At 51.2% G+C, this 19,859-nt stretch overlaps 1 protein-coding gene across 1 annotated transcript in view; it reads right to left on the bottom strand.

Annotated features, from left to right (window-relative positions):
• Kcnh1 (potassium voltage-gated channel subfamily H member 1) overlaps positions 1 to 19,859 on the bottom strand; it is a 265,929-nt gene that overhangs the window by 49,714 nt on the left and 196,356 nt on the right. The window contains exon 11 of the mRNA XM_055609189.1: positions 6,665 to 6,861. Coding sequence (XP_055465164.1) covers positions 6,665 to 6,861 — 197 coding nt within the window. The remainder of the gene's footprint in view (positions 1 to 6,664; positions 6,862 to 19,859) is intronic.

The raw sequence follows: 19,859 nt of genomic DNA on the forward strand, positions 1-19,859 counted from the left end.
CCTCCTGATGACAGCTGTTTCTAAGGTGCTAACAGAGGCTCCCAAGATGCAGTTCTGGAATGATCTGACCAGGAGATTCCTGAATATTATAATTCAGTTCCCCTGTCCTCTATTCCTTTTGCACTTTAGCAACTGATAGGATGCTTGAGCTCCTTGTCAAGCTTGGCCACAGCCGGCATCAGTCTCATGTTCTAGGCCGGCTCCTCGTCTTCAGCAGTGGCTACGGTAAGAAAAGCACACCGCTGATAGGTTGGTCACTGTATAATGAATAAACTGGGAACCAGAAAATCAGGAAGCCCCCGTGGCTGCCAAGCAGAGTCAAGCCTTGAGTTCCTGTACTCAGACTACAGCAGTTACATATTTTAAAGATACAGCCAAAGGTTTATTTTCCTCGAAAAAACGCACTGTGTATTTTGTCGCACAGTATTATGTTAGGGATGTTTTCATGTATGTATATGTTGCACGTTGGGTGTATTAGTCCTTGTTATCTTCCCTGTCCCCTCTATCCTTAGTGCCCTGGAAGCCCTATTTTCACTCTCATGCCATGTATAGATGTATGATTTTATGTACTTATATGAAATCCAGGAACCACTTTTCAGAGAAAAAATACTGCCTGGCACTGACTTAAGAAGGATCACATTCCCGGCATCAGCTCCCGACCACCCATCGGATTGTCCCGATGGCCCACCTTCCCACAGGCGGAAGGAGCACCACAGGCTGTGCCCGGCAGTGTGAGGCACTGTGCCGGCGTTGTGTCATCCTACCCCGTGCACACATGAGGGAAGTGTGAAGCCACAGACTAACACAGCCGTATCTGCTGACCGTGCACAGTCCCTGCCTGCAGCCAGCACGTGGCAGAGCTTGGCCACGGGGTGACATTTCCTAAATTCACGTTCGGCCTCAGAAGCAGAAGGGCAGCCTGACTATTGCTCTGTGAGCTGACACTGGCATAGTGAAGATTGGCCCTCAGTCTTCCCCAGGACCATGGAGGACTCTCTTTATGTTTGCTGGCGTCCTGGCAAGAGCAAGACCCCACAAAGACTGCACAGGTGCCCAGCAGCACCACCTGGTCCTGCTGAGGAGAGAGGAGGCTGATTTTGATTTATATCTTGTTGTTTCACAAAGATCACAGCTGTGTCCCTCCCGTCATCCGTCCCCTTTCACCACCTCTAATCTCAGCACCATGATTTTATTATCCCTCTGGCTTGACAGTCTAATAGATGATTTTAATTTCGCAGAAGCCTTCACTATGGTGGGATGACAAGGAAAGTACTGGCTCTGCAGAGATCATTTAAAAACTCAGGCTTTGACACACCAGCAGTCAACAGGAAAACGCGTGCTATTCCTAAGCACCTGGCTCTATCCTCTTTCTTCTTAGCTTACCCCCTTCCACAAGAACAAAGTACAGAGAGACTGCCCAACCACCTACGAGCAGAGCTCTCTACAGACCGCTGGGCTTCTGAGCCCTCCTTCTGCAAAGCACAATGTCTTCTGGTTAAAGTGGGCTAGAAGTGTACACATGGCATTCGAGACCGTTCACCATGGCAACCTTTGCTTTAGAAAGCCCGTTTAGAAAGCACTGGTAACTAGTCTCAGCTCCCTCCCAAACACACCAGGTTGAGCCTTAACTATGCTTTTTTAAAAAAAAAAAAAAAAAATCCCTCCTGGAATAAATTATCATAAACAAACACTGCAAAAAATACTTGCATACACAATAATATTGGCTTTGAAAAGAAAGCTGTACTCGCAGAGGATGAGAAGCATCCAATTACCTGCATGCCAATTATCCCTGGCACTGGCTGCCGGTAATTACCTAATTGCTTGTATGCTGGTGTCCTGGAGTGGTGGTACATTTGATCATCTGTCCTAAAGATCAGATCGATCCCTGAGCACCAAGGGCTGACACCTCTTCTGCATTCACAGCGATGTGGAGCCCACACAGATCGTTAGTCGAAGAGACGGATCTGCTAACGCAAGCCTGAAGCAGCGCTGGGGTGGGCAGTGGGCAGACACAGGGCCAATGCGGACAGGGACAGGTTACGTTGATTGTGTTGGGCTTTGAGACATGGCTTCAGGCTCAGTTTACAGCCCAGTTTGTCCTTGAGTTTGCAATCCTCCTGCCTCTACCCTCCGAGGGCTGGAATGCTGGGCATGGGCACCACAGCCAGCTTTGCTATGCCTTGTTAAACTTTGTTTCCAGAGGCACAAGACTGTCAATAACACCCAGCAGGGAACCCTTGTGTTACCTCCTTTTTGTTTGTTTAAGACGAAGCCTCCCGCTGTAGCCTAGGCTAGTCCGGAACTTGCCATGCACCCCAAGCTGGACTTGAACTAGTGGCAATCCTCCTGCCTCCTCCTCCTTTTCAAGTGCTAGAATTACAGATGTTAGTCACTATGCCATCGATATTAGCTCCTTTTTACAAATGAAGCAGCAGAGGCTTAGGCGCCCAAGAGTACCCTGCCTGTCAGCAGCAGCCCTGAATCCAAATGGGACCCTAGCCCGAAGCAGTGGTTTCCAGGTCATGTGCTCAGGTCAGCCTGCCTGCCCCCAGCACACCAGCTAGACAGTACATCTCTGTGTGCACTTCTTGTGCCACACCCCTGCTCTGGGGTCTGAGTTCACTGGTGGGAGCCAAGGACACTGGAGATGCTTAGGACACAGCCAGGCTATCCCCAGGTCAGCAGACCCAAAAAAGCCAAAGATGTCACAGTGTGAAAGGCTGAGTACCACTCCCTGGGCCAGGCAGCCACAGGGCCCTCCACCTTTAGCCACAGGTGCACAGCCGGGCTCAGAGTCCACCAGTCAGTACCGGGGAGGGGGGGGGGCCTGGAAGGGGATTCTTTTCTGCGCAGCCTCTTGATCTGCTAACACCATGGCAGCCCAACACCCGGCGGCGCTGTTGCTCACGGCCTGGAGTTGGTGATATCTTACTCTAGGCAGCATGAACTGCCTGCAGAAGAGCGGGGCCTGCAGAGCCTCAGGGCCGGCAGGAAGATCCCTGCGGAGCCAGCACCCCGCCAGGCTCTGCATGATGGTCCCACTCTCTTCCCTTCGTGACTCTCACAGGCGCTCCACTCAGAAGAAGCAAGGACACTGGATTCCCCTTACTCCCTGGTGATGGGCCTATAGCTCTGCGGCTATCTTGAGAACTGCAGAGCGAAGGGTGTGAGTAGAGGCAGAAGGCCCCTCTGTGAAAAGGCACAGGATGATAATGGGTGGAGTATTACTGAAGAGGAAACAGTAAAAATCAACTTGACCCAGCACCCTGTGGCTTAGGGCTGTGTCTATAAGCACCCAGAAAGCTCTATCACTTAATCTTCTCTATCTTCAAGATGAGCAGGCTTCTTGCTTGTCCAGAATTAAAAAAAGAATTAAGCATCAGAGGCAGGATCCAAATCAGTCTCATCTGTCTCAAAACTCACAAGCAAGAAAAACTGAAGGTCGGGGCTCACTGCCACCACGTCTGGTTCCTCACTGACCTTACACGACTGGAGGACAGAATGCCCTGACAAGACCTTTCTTTAGCTGCACTCTAAAGTATGTCTGAGGGCTGCAGAATGCTTGTCCGCCTGAGTTCAGAGGCACAGAGATAAGGTTTGAGGTATGGAGGCTGAGGGATGCCAGGAGGCTCTAAGAAGTTTCTGGTCTGGAAATAATTTGGGTTCTAATTCTTTCATTCCCAGCCACCTCCGTGGCACTTCTGTAGAACATCCTTTCTGTAGCATGGGGATGGTGAGGACAAGGGAGGGAGGTGGCTGGCCACCGAAGATTCTGGCTCAAAGTTTCTGCTGTGCTGGAGGCGGGGTATGAGATGAGACAACTCCCCCCAGATGGATGCTGCCTGTGTCCTCAGAACTCTGCAAATAATTCACTTGATTTTTGCCAAACTGGAAACCGCCAGAAAAATAACTTCACTTTGTCAGAAAAATGTAGCTAGGGAATAATTCAGGCATGTGCTGTTCTCATCGCCCGTGCCCTCTGCAACCATGAATTAATTCACAGAAGGACACAATGGGAGATGACGATGGCTGCACCAAAATGGCAAGTCTCTTTCTCCATGAAAAGACTAGCTCTTTGCACAAAGTCTGTCACTGAAATTGCTTTGGCTTTATGCCACACTTGGAGGCACTTGGGATAGGAGGGAAGTTCAGAGATCAAGCAGCTTGACTCTTTATCAGACGCCTGAGTTCCTCCCTTGATGTTCCTAAGTGGGTGAATAAGGGACTCTAAACACCCTCAGGTCCACACACAGCACCACCTTCTCTTCTCTGGGCATCTGGCACTTGAGAGGACATTTCTAGACTGCCCACAGCTTCGCTTCTTCCTCGGCGCCAGAGCTGCCAATCACTCTGCATGCATAAAACCAGTCTGACCAGTGAGACATCGTTGCTTTTTGTTGTTAAAGTTTTTTTTAGACAGATTTACTTGATCCACAATTATTCCAAAATGATTACTCCTCCAAATAACTCAAACTGTGTATTTTTCAACCCATTATCACCAGCAATGCTGAAAGCTGATTATAATCAACTGGCTTTCACAGAAAGAAGAAATAAAGCAAAAAATAGATTTCAGGAGAATCCACTTGGCTAAAAGTATCTCCATCAAGCATCCCATGTTCCCAGCCAGCCGACGAGTGACGGACACTTGTCCAGTGCTGCCCAGCCCACCCTGGAAGTCACGTGGGCAGGCTTCAAATCCAGGAGCTGTACAACTCTATCACCATGACCGCATGATGGGAAACAGAGGCCTGCCTCTTTCCCCTGTCGCCGAATGCTGCATGAGTTCCTGGCTGTGCCCTGAGCACATGGGATGCTCTGGTGCTCCCAGGTCTCTGAGCAGGATGTTCAAGGCAATGCCACCTGAGGGACTGGAGCAGGAAGAGACTATTGTGCATAGCCAAAGGCTACTCTTTACAGAGCTTGCACAGGACACAAGGGCCAGGCCCAGGTGCCTTCCTCTGGACTCTGTCAAATGCTCTCCTAGTGGACTTCCTGGCCCTTCGCTTTTGCCTGCATTTTACTCATTCCCTGGGCATGGCTTCCCTGACCCCCCTTAGCTGTCCCCTCCCTCATTCTTACACACTTTGGGGACTCGTGATCACTGTGTTAGCTTCACGAGCTTCCTTTAGCCTGTACATAAAGCAGTTCTGTTTAGGTTTGGGGCCCTGAAGGGAGGGAGTCTTCCAGTTCATCTGGCACCAGCAGAGTCCTAATGAGGCAATGAATCTTTCAGCGGCTGGATGGCAAGAGTGTGTCAACCCATGACACAGACGTTGTGCTTGAAGGAGCACTTGACCTTCTCAGGGCAGCAGTTCACGGCCCAGTTCAGGTCACAGGGTTGGCTGCTGGGGGCGTGTAGGTAGGGTTCAGGGCTTAAGTTTCTGTCCCATGTGCACAAGCAGGTGAGCTGTGCTGAAATGCGCAAGCATGAAGGAAGTTGTATGTGGTAGGGGCAGACATAGGCAGGAAGGCTACTTCTGCCTCTGGGTGGTCTGGCCCATGGAGCAGCCCGAGTGAGCAGCTTTGTGCCCTGAATACTCTGTGAGAGACCCTGAGGATTCTGTGGGCGCCTTGAGGACTCCCCACCCTTCGCCACTGCTGCAGCCTGAGAACTCCAGGTTGGCTTTGAGGATTCGGCCAGGATCACAAGGAAGGAAATAAAACGTGAATTCGTACTGGAAAAGCGAAGCCAAAAGCCACAGAGCCTGATGACCAAGCTAAGGGTGTTGGCCATTAGAAAGGCCAGCACAAACCAGACATGCAGCTAGAGCCAGGGACCAGGACCATGAGAGGCGTGTTGTGGATGGCTATGAGGTCACCACAGGAAACGCTTAAGAAAAGACTTCTGAGAGGTCCCTCTTGGTCTGGAGTGACCACGCTAGTGTTTAACCAAAGGTTACGGATGATGGACAAGAAAGTCAGTCTGAAGGCAGGTGTGGCTCTTGGGAGACTGAGGCAGTACAAGTAATGAAAGTTTGAGGGCTGCATGGTGAGAGCTTTCTTAAAATGGAATGAAAAGAAACAAAGAAAAACCAAACATGAGACACTAAAGAATGAAAAGAAAATACAAAGAGGGATGGAAAACTCTGATGACCTGGTGTGAAAACAAAACAAAACAAACAAACAAAAAAACCCAAACAGCTTCTGGGAAGACATTTTCTTTTCTTAAAACTCCTTATTTCTCAAGAACCTGGATACAAAACATCCTCCAGACAACAAATTCCATGGCTTCTTTGCTGAACTCAGGTAACATCTTTTTCATAAAGTGTTACTACCAGCCACTAGCTGGAGGGTTTACCCCCACTCCACAGGCCCCAGTCACCTGGGGATGAGGGGGACATTACTCTGGTGGCTCTGTTGTCTTTCTATGGGCAAGAAGGCACAGTTTACCCACCTTTTCACAGTACCGGAGGGTCCATGTGGTACTAGGAACTACAGCCCATAGGATGACACAACAAAACCCTCTACACCAAGGCTGGGCCATCTCCTAGTCCAACTCACTCGCTCTCCTCTCCGCTGTACAACCAAAGCTCCCCAGAGCAAGCAACAGCAGGGCTGGCCCAGAATGCTCTTCTCCACTGAAACACACAGCTAAAGGATTGCCCCAGCCCCGGCAGTTACCCAGCTCGTACGGGAAAACGCAAGAATCAGAGCCACGGCTCACCCTCTTCCTCAGGTTGTAGGTGAGAATCAGGTTCCGGGAGAAGGAGTGTGAGAAGGCTGTGTAGAACTCCAGCACTTTCTGCAGGGCGTCCCTCTTGATCACGTGGAGGTCGCAGTAGGTCAGGGCCCTCACATTGGCACAGGACTGTGCCAGCATTGCTTCCTTCCAGAAAACGTCTCCAAACACGTCTCCTTTCCCTGAGGAGAGACAGTTGTCATGAGCACAGTGTCAGCCAGGAGGGATCTACAGCCTGCAACTTGGACTCAGATAAAAAAAAGAAAGAAAGGAGTCATAACTTGAACCCTAACAGCTTGCAATTTAAGAACCTTTAAGACAGCACACGACACACGCCGATGTCACCCTCTTGCAAGGGTGATGTTGATCAGCTGAGAAAGCCATCGCCTGTCCTCATTGTTCTTCACCACACCTCCATTTTCTCACAGCACCACTCACCGCCTGCGGTGACCTCGTGGCTTGCTTTCTGTCCTTGCTCACAAGAGCTGTGTGCCTTAGTCACCTCAGAGCACAACGCTTTTTCTACTGTATAGCAATTTCTACACAACAATGTGAAACATCCCATTCTGGGAGGGAAGTCCCTTAACACTTGGGAAGTCTTAAAATGACTGGCAAGTCTCAGGGAGTCCCCGAAACTTAACAGATTCACAAGGCTCCTCCCTTCTCAGGTCATATAAGCAGTAAGGGCTGCCCAGAAGAGGAGATCTCCAGCCTGCAAGCTGCCTGAAATCCAGCAGAGAGTCTCCGGGTCGCCACCTTCACAAGCTGGCACCCTGCACAGAGGTAGCCTATGGTGTTCGGGGTGTTTGGGTCGTACATCTGCCTCTGAGATTTAAGTTCTTATAAGAACTCTTCACTCACACTCTTGTGACACAAGTTCATCTACCAAGCTGGACTTTGGAGGCATCATTACTTTGGTGTGCCTTCAGTTCCTTCCCTGACGTAAGTAGGTATTTATTCACATCTCACCAGAAACCGTCACCCAAGAGGTCTACACAGTAGGAGCCTGCCTGGCGCTGGAGGCAACAAAGGTAAGTAATATTCTTCACAGTTGGGGGAGGGGCTTCTGTGTAGACTTCCCAGAGGGACAGGGGACACTGAATCCAGCCGGGCCTATCTGCCTAGAAGCTGGCAAGGAGGGGGTTCAGCCCCTCCCATACCTGTCAAACTTCCCTGCCCGAAGGCTTATTTTGTATCATGTGTCCTTTCTCTCCGCCACGCCTCCTGAAATATGTTCTTTAACCTTGCTAAATGCTCTCCTGGTGGTATACAATACAGTCCCTACAAGCACATTCAGAGAATTAACACAGTATGTGAAATAAGCATGTATCTTGGAGATCTGTGTGTTGAGGTACAGTGTAGGAGCATCGAGAGGGAGCCTTCTGCAGAGGACTGACAAACGCGGGGTTTCTGACGGAGTCTCGTGTCTGACCCCACGGCACCTTCATAAGGCCCCAGAGAGTGCTCTTAGGCTATTCTTTCCATTTGTAGATGCAGCAAGAGCCTCATCCTCACCCGACCATGCTGCACTTCCAACCTTCCAAACGGCAGGAAAACTGTGCTGCTTACGGCAGCCCTGCCAGTTTGCCACAGCAACATGCCTGCCCAGATCCCTCTAACTCAGAGACATTCTCTCCACCTTTCCTAACTCTGAATGTCCCAGCCTGTGTCTATTGCAAGGCTGAGTTTATCCCTGACACAGCCTCTGCTACGTGGCTTGACTGTTCACCTTGCTTATACACGTTCTGGGCAGGTAAGCACAATTATGGGCTTGTGAGGAGGCGGAGAGGAACACACAGGAGGGAAGAAAAGCAAGAAGCGGCTGAGCAGACTCCCCACATCCAGCACCCCTGGAGCTCGACTGGCAGCTGTTTTCCCGCCAATGGCCAAGAAAACGGTTATAACCTGAGGCACGGGGCTCAGTGGCTTCTCCAGCACCCCTGTCTGCTTCAGGTATACAAAACACTCCACAGTCTTCCCTAAGCACCCTCAAAACGAGGCACTACCTCTGCTTCCTCAACCAGGCAAACACGCGCAGCTTAGGAAACTGCTTCATGCTCTTGGCACCTGTTGCTCCCGCACGACGGCGGTTTTAAAGACTTGGTGTTTGTGAAGGTAAATAAGACATCACGGTGTAACTGCCAGGTAGATGTGCCAAGTTCTAATGTTACCTGTCTGTGATCTGTGCGGCTAAGGCAGGGGTGCCCACGGGGAAGAAGCTTTTCTGTGGGATGCTACCTGGTTGCCCTGGAAACAACTCTCTCCATGGTCTCTACAGCACTGAATCCTAGGAGCTCACTTACGGATCCTGAGCATGCCATAGCCTGCCCACTGTCAGCTGCAGATCCTCAGCGAGAATCCCATAGCCTGCCCACTGTCACCTGCAGATCCTCAGCGAGAATCCTACAGCCTGCCCACTGTCAGCTGCAGATCCTCAGCATGCCATAGCCTGCCCACTGTCAGCTGCAGATCCTCAGCGAGAATCCCATAGCCTGCCCACGGTCAGCTGCAGATCCTCAGCGAGAATCCTACAGCCTGCCCACTGTCAGCTGCAGATCCTCAGCATACCATAGCCTGCCCACTGTCAGCTGCAGATCCTCAGCATGCTATAGCACTCCTCTGCTGTCTACACGACTCCTCTGCCCTTCTTGTCTGTGTAATCTTGCTCTTGTAGAGAATGTGCTTCTGAAGAAACACGCACAGTGGATAAACAGGTGGTACCGTGCCCTCTGGTGGTATGTTACATGTGACTCACCTGAGGAGGTGAATAAAGATTGGACATAGTCATTTAATCTGGTGGAAATGACATTTGGGGATTTTAAGACAAGGTCATAGGGAGCTGATGGCCTGGGTCTTTTGGAATACTCATTCCAGGAAGTCTCTACCTTGAAATCTGATCAACACGGGGAAGAACCAGCTACACAAGAGGTCTTATGAGCGTTCTGATCCCCAGTCCAGCTCTCATCTGACAGGCAGCCATAGCCACCAGCGACATCAACAAGCCTCTGACTAGTGTAGCAGTCAAGCACTTGGGTGAGCACAGACGTAGAAGGCACCTGTCTACAGCTGAGAACCCACCATGACAAGTATTTCATTCAGGTCGTGTAGGGGCCGTGCCCCAGCAGCAGACGCCTGGGCACATCCCAGGGCTCTGGGCTGAGACACGGCCTCCTGGGTGCACTCGCCATCCCACCAGAACGTCGCCCAGCACTCTGGCTCTTGCTGGCACCTAGTGTTTCCTAAAGAAGGTGAGCAGAGGGGGCGAGGCCTCTCTCTGACAGGCTTTCCCAGCGGTGAGGAACAAGGAGCATCTCAACAGACCGGCTTTCCTGGCTACACCTTTTGAGCATCGATGGGTAGGGCAGCATCCCCGAACTCTGCAGTTCCTGTCAGAGGAAACCTGCTACAATGAAGCTGTAACTACAGAGCAGACGCTGATCGGTAATTTTATCTGTTTCTTACCAAGATTACCTCATTTAAACAAGACCCAATACAGATGTATTATGCTTCTTTAATGAAATTGGGAGTCGTTTTCTTATTATAGAAGAACCCGTAAAGTGAAATAATAGCTCCTGTGTGCAGTTAATAAATCTGACTGTACAGATTTCATTATGAGGCCTCTCAAGGGGGCATCTACCACACAGAGCGTGGCAGTCAGCTGGGTGGCACACACATGAATCAAGTACCCGGGAGACAGCAGCGCCTCACCCCGGGAAGCTTTCCGCAGGGCTGGAGTCTTGCTATTGTCCTGACAGGGACTAGCTTCCCAACCCAAGCTCCACGATAGCTAATCACTTCCCTCGAAGGCAGCCACCTTGGTGCAGGTGCGCTGAGGACGAGGTAAGCGTGTGCTACGCAGGACTCCTTGAGTCTCAAACAAACCCTGGGCGCCTCTAGCACATGGGAGTTTTAAGACCCGTGTAACTCACGAAAGCTGAGCAAAGCAGGCTTTGACAGCCTCATCAGTGTGACACAAACAGCTGGGAGGAGACTTCAGGTCAAAGACCGAGAGACACGGAAGCCAGGACAGACACGGTGCACGTTCTAGCTGTGAGCGTGACGTGACCACACCCTCAAGAACAGAAGGCCCCCAGTGTACCGGCAAAGGTCAAGCAGCTTAGCGACTGGAGTGCAGGGTGCTTTGAGACTCTGCACTCAACAATGAAGAGTTGCCTTGAGACTCCCTGGGTTCTCAGGCTGCAGGCAGATGTTCTGAGCTGGGGGACAGGAGGAGCTGGAGGGACGGCATGTCTCCTGTCAGAACAAGCCACCGAGGCTGTGGTAGTGCGCCACCCCATGCTCTCCCGAGAGTTAACGCAGTTCTTCACAGCACAGCAGGAACGGAGACCCTGCAGGCAGCTGGCACGGTGGAAGGCAGAGGCGAAGGCGCTGCAGGGTGGATTCAGGAAGTGCTTGGGGTAGGGCCCTGGAAGCAAACAGCCTTCCTTCATGTTGACCTGTTGCAGGGAAGGGGTTGTGACTGGAACCCAGCAGGTCCAGCTCGCTCAGACAGGTGAATCTGGCAGGCCAGTAGGTATGGGGGGGGGGGGGGCGAGGCTGCTCCCTTGACTCCAATGACACGTTCCTTTAAAGACTGCTCACAGAATAGCCCATACCAGTGCAGCACGTCCAAAGCTAGCACCTCTGTTGTTAAAATCACCAGCCATTTCAGACTCAGATACACCGGGAAGCGCTCAGCCAGCATGCCCAGCTGGAAGGGCTGAAGTACCTGCGGGCAGAAGGCCCGGGTGCCACCCTACTGAGAGGACTTTCTACTTCCCCAAGGGCATTTGCTTCTAGAAGTTTGTCGTCACTGCAGCCTTTGTGGGAGAGCAGCCCTCTTTCCAGCCAGTACAAAGGAGCCACAGTGACAACCCTCCTTACCTATCTCTAAGTTAGCGACAGGCACTACCGTGGCCAGTGAAACCTGCGCAGGCAGCTGGTGACGGACGGCCTCTCCCTGAGAGCTTTCGGCTTGACTTCTTCAGGGTGGGTCTACCTCCTTCCGCCTCTGCAAATGGCTCCCCAAACAGTAACTGGCCTTGTCTTTTGTGGGTCAGCAATCCTTTCCATCACCCCCCCCGGGCTGGAGGAAATGGTGGAGGTCATTTCTGGGGTCAAGGAGCTTACAATGAAAGAAGAGGAAACTCACACATGTGTGTCTTAGAGAGCAACGAAATCATTGCAACACAAGATGTGGGAGGAGTGGGCAGGACTCAGGAGACCTCATGGAGAAGGTAGCGAGCTGTCCACACAGAAGCTAGACAGACGTGATGGGCACGACAAACAGCAAGGTGGGAGAAAGCCAGCTGTGCATTTCTCACCCTCTTGGCTGTGGGTGTTGGGGCCAGCTGCCCCGGGATCCTGCCACCATGACCGCCCGCCACAAGGGACTGTCTCCTTTCAAACTGTGAGCACAAACAAGCCCTTCCTTCACCTCTAAGTTGTTTCTGTGAGGTGTTTTCACGGTAAGAAGACAGGGTATGAATGCCTTGTTGGCTGCCTTGCTACAGTCTTCTCCACTGTAACTGCGCAGACCCAGGCACTTCCCCGGGCACCTGAACCTCCCTCCCCACCCTCCTCTCCAGCCCTGGCTCTCACAGGACACACACCTGTCTCACCACAGCCAACCACAACCCTCTGCAGTCAGTCTAAACCACACTCACTAGTCCTCAACATGACATTCATATGTGGCTCAATTTTTATTTTATTGTATTTTGAGATCAGGTCCCTCCATGTAACTCTGGCTGTCCTAGAACTGGATATGTAGACCAGTCTGGCTGCAGGCTCACAGAGATCCACCTGCCTCTGCCTCCTGAGCACTGAGATTAAAGGTGTGTGCTACTGACGTCCAGCTCAGGAATTTTTAAAAGGTGGCGTGTGTGTGTGTGTGTGTGTGTGTGTGTGTGTGTGTGTGTGTGTATGTGTGTGTGTGTTCATGTGGGCACATATATAGCACAACATATATGTGGCAGTCTGGCATAAAATATTGGTGCTCTTATAGACCGTGGCATCTCTGTCCAGTAACACTTTCTCTGTGGCATTTGCAATTGCTGGGTGCCGGTGCCTGTCCTCAGCCCAGCCTCTGTGACATTCCGCTGCCTTGGCCACTCTCCTTGCCTTAGCTGTCACTTCCAATGTCTTGTGCCCTGTGGCCATGCATCTGGACTGCAGAGATGTGCGGTACCTCATCCTAGTCCCTCTCAAGAATGCTCCACTGGACACTCCAAGCCTAGGCCTGATCTGAGGCGGGAATGGGTCTCCTCCAGGGCAAGTCTGTGACCTTTCTAGACTCTCACCCTGACACCCGCTCCTCTGATGCCGTCAACAGCGAGTGATCAGCTTCCGGTCGCTTCATCTACCACTGTCTCTTGGCTGTTTTCCCTCATCTAAACATCTGTGAAATCACGTCAGATGACTCTCACCTCCTATCGTCTCCTTGCTGGTCCCCTGCCTCTGACCTTGGCTCTTAATTCGTTTTCCAAACAGCTGTCTGGATGCCTTGTCTAAGCACAAGTGCAATTCTGTCCTCTTCTGTGTAAGGTCGCCCCTGGCTCCCCATTACTGCTCCATTCAAGGTCATCTAAACGGGCAAAAGGCCCAACAAGTCTGTGAACTGGACTGCTCTTCTAGATGTGGCTCCTACCCCGGCCAGTGCTGACCTCGCTGCAGACGCTGTCCCCACCCCTTCCTACCCTCTGACCCCCTAGCCCAGCCCCAGACACTACTGAACCTGGGGGCACTCGGCCCCTCTGTCAGGAAGCCCTCCTTTACTCTCTGTGGCCGTCCTGGCTTGGAAGCCTGTTGTGTGACTCCCCACAGCATCCTGTTCTTGGCTCTACTATTGCTCTCAGCCCTGTACACACTTACACATCTATACTGATGAGAGTGGGCTCCATTCGACTGCTCTGTTTGTTTGCTCCTGTGTCTCTACCCCACCACCACACATGATGCTGGTGGAATAAACAAATCACTGCAAAGGCGGGTGAGAGACAGAGTGGGGAGATGAGAGGCCAGAGATGCCCTGGGCTGGATGACTTAGGCAGGTGACAGGCACCAGAACCCAAGTGTCAGCAGCCGCCTTGTCAGCCCGACTTCCTGACCTGCTCAGAAATGCTCCCACAGTTCCCTGTGATTCTGCTTTCTGCTAAGATGAAAGTCTACAGGCAAATTTACAAACATGAAATAAAAACGATGCATGTTAGGAGTTGCCCTCTGAGAGGGAACAGCGGGCAGAAGGAGGGGTGTGGAAGACGAGAGCACCCTAAGATAAAAGCACGCAGCTTCGCCCATGAGTCCCAGCCTTCCTCACGCAGTGACGCTGAGTGTGAAGAAGGCTGCATCCCTGACCACTAAAGGGTTCAGTGAGAGCAGAGCTCAGACCAGCGTCTGCTCGCCGCAGCAGCCGTTAGATAAAATTATGTTAGCTGAGGGGCATACCCACAAGCTCACAGACCCTGGGACTCCATAGGAGCTGGCGGATGTTACAGGGTCCTTGAAGATGGGAACTTAAAACTTTCTTCGTTTTCCCTGATTATAAAGGAAGAAAAGTGCATTGTGGGAAATTATAAAGTGATGGTCACCACCCAGGAAACTTTTGTTGAGATCTTGGCTTGTCTTCCATCTTTTTTCTAAGCATTTTTATGTAGCTAATGTTACCACATACACAGCGTTCACTATACTTTCTTTACTTACAGTATTTGAAACATTTTACATACCAGTAAAGTATCTCTGTATCTTAGAATTGCCCTAACTGACTTGAGGTAACTGAGTCCTTTGCCTGGACAATGCAGTTACAGGAATTTCATTTAGAAAGATCAATTATAGTTTATCTAACTTCCCATGTCTTCAGGGACTGCAACCAATTTTTTAAAATTGCGTAAGCAGAAGTAGAATTAGAAAAGATCACCACCCTCTCTCAGTCACATGACGTGGGCATCACCTGACAGAAACGCTTCGTGTTTTGGAGTTCTAGGCGATTCATATCACGGCTCCAGGAGCGTAGACTTAGCATAACTGGCTGATGGGGCAGCCAGGTGAATGCTGACACTTGGTTAGGGTCTAGGGACCCTTGAGCACAGCTCCCCACAGACGCTGAGCACGGGCAAAGACGCAACTGTGCGCTGGGCCCACCACAGGGATGCCCCACAGAGAGGGAAGAGCAGCACAGGCGGCTTCTCTTGCCCTGGCCCCCAGGGACCCTGGCAAGCTTCTCTATCTCCAAACTACAGAGCATTTATCTTGTTGAGGCTGTTGTCAGATAAGCAAAGGTCCTCTTTGTCTGGCCAAGGGCAGTTGGGGGAGGGGTGATGGCTCATGCAGAGACATGCCATTTTCTCCTGACTTGACAGTAAAAAGGCAGAAGGGCCGCTGCCAAGGCATCCTTTTAAAAATAATCGTGTTTAAAAATTATATCCTAGCAGTGTCTGGGAACGTCAACTGGCGCTGGCTTTCTCCAGACAGACTTGAAAAACATTGTAAACTACCATCTTGAAAATATCATGTGTTTATTTATTTGTGTGTGTGTGTGTGTGTGTTTGGTATATGAGGACATACGTATGCACGCATATGTGTTTGCATGTCGCAGAGACCAGAGGTCACGTCTAGTGTATTCCTCTATTGCTTTCTGCCTCGTTTTTTGAGACAGAGCCACCTGGAGCCTGCAGCCCCTGACTGGAAGGCTCAGCGTCCTCCTGTCCTCACCTCTTCAGCTCTAGGATCACAGGCAGGCTCTCATGCTTACACAAGTACTTTACCGCCCAAGCCATCTCTACAGACCAGCATGCACTCTTGGAGAGAGAGCCTGAAAGCCAGACAGATCCTGAAAGAGAATGAGTGTCTCCTTCTGCCTCACGAACAGGACACCAACCCTGCTTGCTGGAGAGGATGCCCTGGACACCAGCTCTGAAAGCTTCTCTCCACATCACTGGGATCAGTCACAGCATGGTCAAATAATAGTTTACTTCTCACAAGAATTTCCAACACCATTTAAAACTCTTTATGAGCATTCTGAATGGCTACACCCCATTTCTCTAAATGTGCCCTCAAATGCTTGGTTATTTAAGAAAAGGCTCCTAAGTTTTGCAATTGGCTTTCCTTTCTCTCTTCTAGTTTATATTTCTTTTTTTAACCCTCAAAATTCTACTGTGAGACCTGCCTTTCTGACCCATGTTCACATCCCGGCTCCAGACCCACCTTTCCAAGCAGTGCTGGCTGAACCTCGGTTTACTAGCCTGGGGCCTCTAGACAGACATCCAGTGGAAGCCTGGCACTTCCTTCATCCAGGCCTCTTCTTCCCACTTAGTGTCTCAGTGTTCGTACTTCTTTCTCTCCCTCTTCCCAGATGTCAGAATGCCCCTCTAGCCTCCACTTTTCCCTTCTCCATTCTAGTATTAACGTTTACAACGTGACAGTCTCTCTAGCCTAGCTTGTTTTCTGTAAAACACTGATCCAAACCAGCTTTGCAGAGGAAATGCTTTATCTAGGAAATGCTTTATCTTACTCATGTTTCCATGTGTTCCCAGTCTAACTGGGGGGCGTGGTGGGGGGAAGTGGGATTCAGGGCAGTTGCTGCAGGCAGGGGACAGAAGCAGGAACGGAAGCAGAGGCCAGGGAGCAACACTGCTTACTGGCTTGCTCTCGTGGCTTTCAGGGCTGGCTAAACACATCCAGGACCACTTCCCCTGGGCTGCCCCCCCACGTTAATGACCCCTAGACTTGCTTGCAGGCCTTTTCTCAGCTGAGGTCCCTCTCCCTGGTAACTCTGGCTGTGTCTAGCTGACCAAAAACTAACCAGGTACCCCTCTTCCTGAGGGCTTGCCAACCTGCACCTCCCAACTAAGTTTGGCAGATTTTGCAAATAAAAATATGGATATCCAGTTAGAACTGAATTCTAATGAGTGAATAATTTCCCTCAAATTCTGTCTTACACAATCTTTGGAGAAAGCCCATGCTAATAATTATTCATTGTTTTTATGTAATTCAAATGTCCCTGGCGGGCCTTCTCTATTTTTTTCTGAGTGTACCATAACACTCCCTGTCTCTGTCATGAGCCACAGTGACCTAACAGTTTCCACATCTCTCTCTAATGATGTTTCTCCCTAATGATGTCATATGTCACTTGCCAGTGTCTGATTTCTCATGACGACACGGTGCCATCCTTGCCAGCCTTGCTGGATCTCGCAGGTCCTGTATCTTACCACTGTCTTTTGGGGCTCTTGGTTCCAGCTCAGGTGCAGGATTTGGGGACCCACCACAAAGGCCCCTCCCCATGGCTGACCCATGCCCAACCTCATCTGACTGCTTCCAACTCCATCTTCCCAGCCACCATCAAGGAAGAGACCTCACTGGCCTTGTCTGTCAATCACTAGGGAGATTTTCCTATGCATTGGTGGGTTCAAAAATGTAAAAAACTGAGCAACTTCAGGTGGTTGAAGCGAAGTTCTTAAGAGGCCCCTGCCTAGGGGCTCCTGTCTCATTTCCTTCTCCATGCTCAGCACCTCCCTCTACTCCACAGGTGAGATAGTCTGAAAGCACAGGTGAAATGACAAAGCTTGGTGGTCCTGACACGCTGCAGCGTAGCAAAGCCTCACGCAGGCTGACGCAGGAAACCCTGACCTTAGGGAGCCCGCAGGCCAGCGCCACGCACCCCCCCAGCGCCACGCACACGCCCCTCAGCGCCACGCACACGCCCCCCAGCTCCACGCACACGCCCCCAGCGCCTCTAGAAGCCCAGCCTATCACACTCCTAGGGGCCTCCCAAACTCAGTTTGGCTCTGCCTCCTCTGTGAATGTTTACTTGCTCCAGGAGGGCTAATGAGTCACCTGTGCTGGCTGTCACTAAGTATTTGTCTCAGTTCAACACAACCGTCCTCCAAGACAAAGGCTTTCTCTGTGCCCCTAGGAGAACACCACTGCGATCTGCTAGGACGGCAGACGCTGCTAAATATCCAACCTAGAACAGCGGCTCAGAGCAGCTCCTCATCCAGACAGAAGCAGGGTGGCCTTCCAGCTCAGCAGCTGTGGAAGGCACCTCTCAAAGTTGCTCTGTGAGCAAGCGCTAACCTGCTGGCTTAGAGAGGACCTCCAAGCCATCCTCAGGTGGCAGTCGAGGGGACAGGGCTGAGAAAAGATGGTGCCTGCCCTGGCCTTTCCCAAGCCTGTCCTGGAGCAGACTCAGGGCCATCAGAGACTGAACTGTGCAGCTGCAAGCAGTTCTGTGCCCATCTCCTCTGCTCTTCCAGTCTTCCTTTTCTTCTTCCCTCAGCCCTGCTCACACTCCAGCTCTCCTCCCCCCACACCGGTCAGCACTGCTCTGCTGCCTCTGAGCTTCCCTTCCCACCCACTGTCCAGCCCCCCCCCCTTTCCTCCAGGCATCCCTCCTGGCTCCTCTCCATGCCTCTGCACATTTGGAATCAACATTTTTATGCCACTCCCTGTCAAAGACTCCGTGTGGACCCCTCACCCCTACAGGAGGGTGTCCAGGTGCTTACCCTGGGTCATGAGGCACTGCTTTGTCAGCCTGTGCTGTTGTTATTATTCGCTCATTTCTCTGCTTATTTATTTTGCAGTATGGCTACCCAGGGACCCCTGGCATCACAGACAAACTCCCTCTCCAGCCCCTCTGCCTGCTCTGAACTCCATTCCAATTGGTAAACAGCCTCTGGGTACCTTGCAGGGCTATGTGCCTGATGCCAGAGAGACAGGGTCAAAGGGCCTGAGGCTTAGACATGAGGTAAGTAGTACAGTTCACAGGCTTAGTGGAGCCTGGGAGGAGGCCTCAAAGATGCAGCCAGTTTAGGGAAACTCCTTTGAGGCCACAATTGTGTCTCCTTCTTGCTAAGAGATACAGCCTGGCTGGAAGTCTTCTGTCTTGCCTATTAGAATTACAAAACAAAACAAACAGGACAATCCATGATGAAACTGTAAATTAAGCTGAAGGTTGTGTGGTTGGGTTGGTGTCCCAAGCCCTGCACTGGGAGTCCTGGCTGGTGACAGAGCTGGCCGAGTCAGGCTCTGCATCACCCATCACCAGGAATCTTAGCTGGGGTCACCCTAATAGATTCCTGGGAGTTCTCATTGCACTAGGTTCCTACCTTGTCCCAGAATTTCCCTCCAGTTCCACTGTCTGTCCCAGTCTCTGGCTCTCCATCTTCTTCCCACCCCCCATATCTGCCCTGTTTTGCCTCCCAGGGAAACCCACATACGCCCTGTGGGCGCTCCTTGTCACCAGCCTCTCAGGATTACAGGAGCGTCAAGGACACCACAAGAAAAACCACAGACTCAACAATCTCAGCCCCACAGGGGCTCACTGAGAGTGAAGCAACAATCAGGGAGCAGCCTCGAAACTAGGCACTCTGTGGCTGTTACCGTTGTGAAACTTGGTAGTTTTGTGCCGCTCTTATCAGAGGGAGCAATGGCTGTTTGATGCTTTTGCGTGCTTTGGGGACACTTGTCCTCCTACTGTGGGTTGTCGCATCCAGCCTTAATACGAGGGGAGGAACGTAACTTTATTGCAACTGGATATTGCCACATTTAGTTAATATCCTTGGGGGAGCCTGCCCTTTTCTGAAGGGAAACAAACCGAGGAGGAGTGGATAGAGGGAGAGGGGGTGATGGAAGAGGTGGGAGCCAGAGGGAGAACCAGGAAACTGTGGTTGAGTTGTAATATGTGAGAGATTAAACTAATTTAAAAATGTAAATTAAGTATTGAGATGCAAAACCCATACAATGGATTTAAGCCCAGTGAAAGGAGATCCTCCAAATACTGCAGCCGTGAGACAGAAATGCAGGGCGATGATTAGCATGTCTGCGCCCCACTGGGGCTCTAGGCTGTAGCTCTCTGGTCACAGAGCAGCAGTGTAACTAAATGCAGATGCCAGCACAACAGTTGGCAGAAACCAGTGTGTGTCCCCGTTCATTCCACTGCGTTGAAAGACAATTTCCCTTAAGACTCTAAGGAGAGACAAGGAGATGTGTGGGTGAATGGAGGAGCATGTGACCAAGTCTGGCAGCCTGGGCTGGACCACCAAGAGGACCCATGGTGAGGGACAGAACAGCTCTGACCTACAGGCACGCCACCAAACATGCCTCCCACCACACACAAAACAAGCAAAACCAAACATGCAGCTCTGGTGAGTAAGCCGCACATGCCACAGGCTGAGCAGCCCCAGGTCAGCCC

The sequence above is a fragment of the Psammomys obesus genome, unplaced genomic scaffold (assembly GCF_907164565.1).
Source record: "Psammomys obesus unplaced genomic scaffold, mPsaObe1.curated_primary_1811, whole genome shotgun sequence".
NCBI classification, from domain to species: domain Eukaryota; kingdom Metazoa; phylum Chordata; class Mammalia; order Rodentia; family Muridae; genus Psammomys; species Psammomys obesus.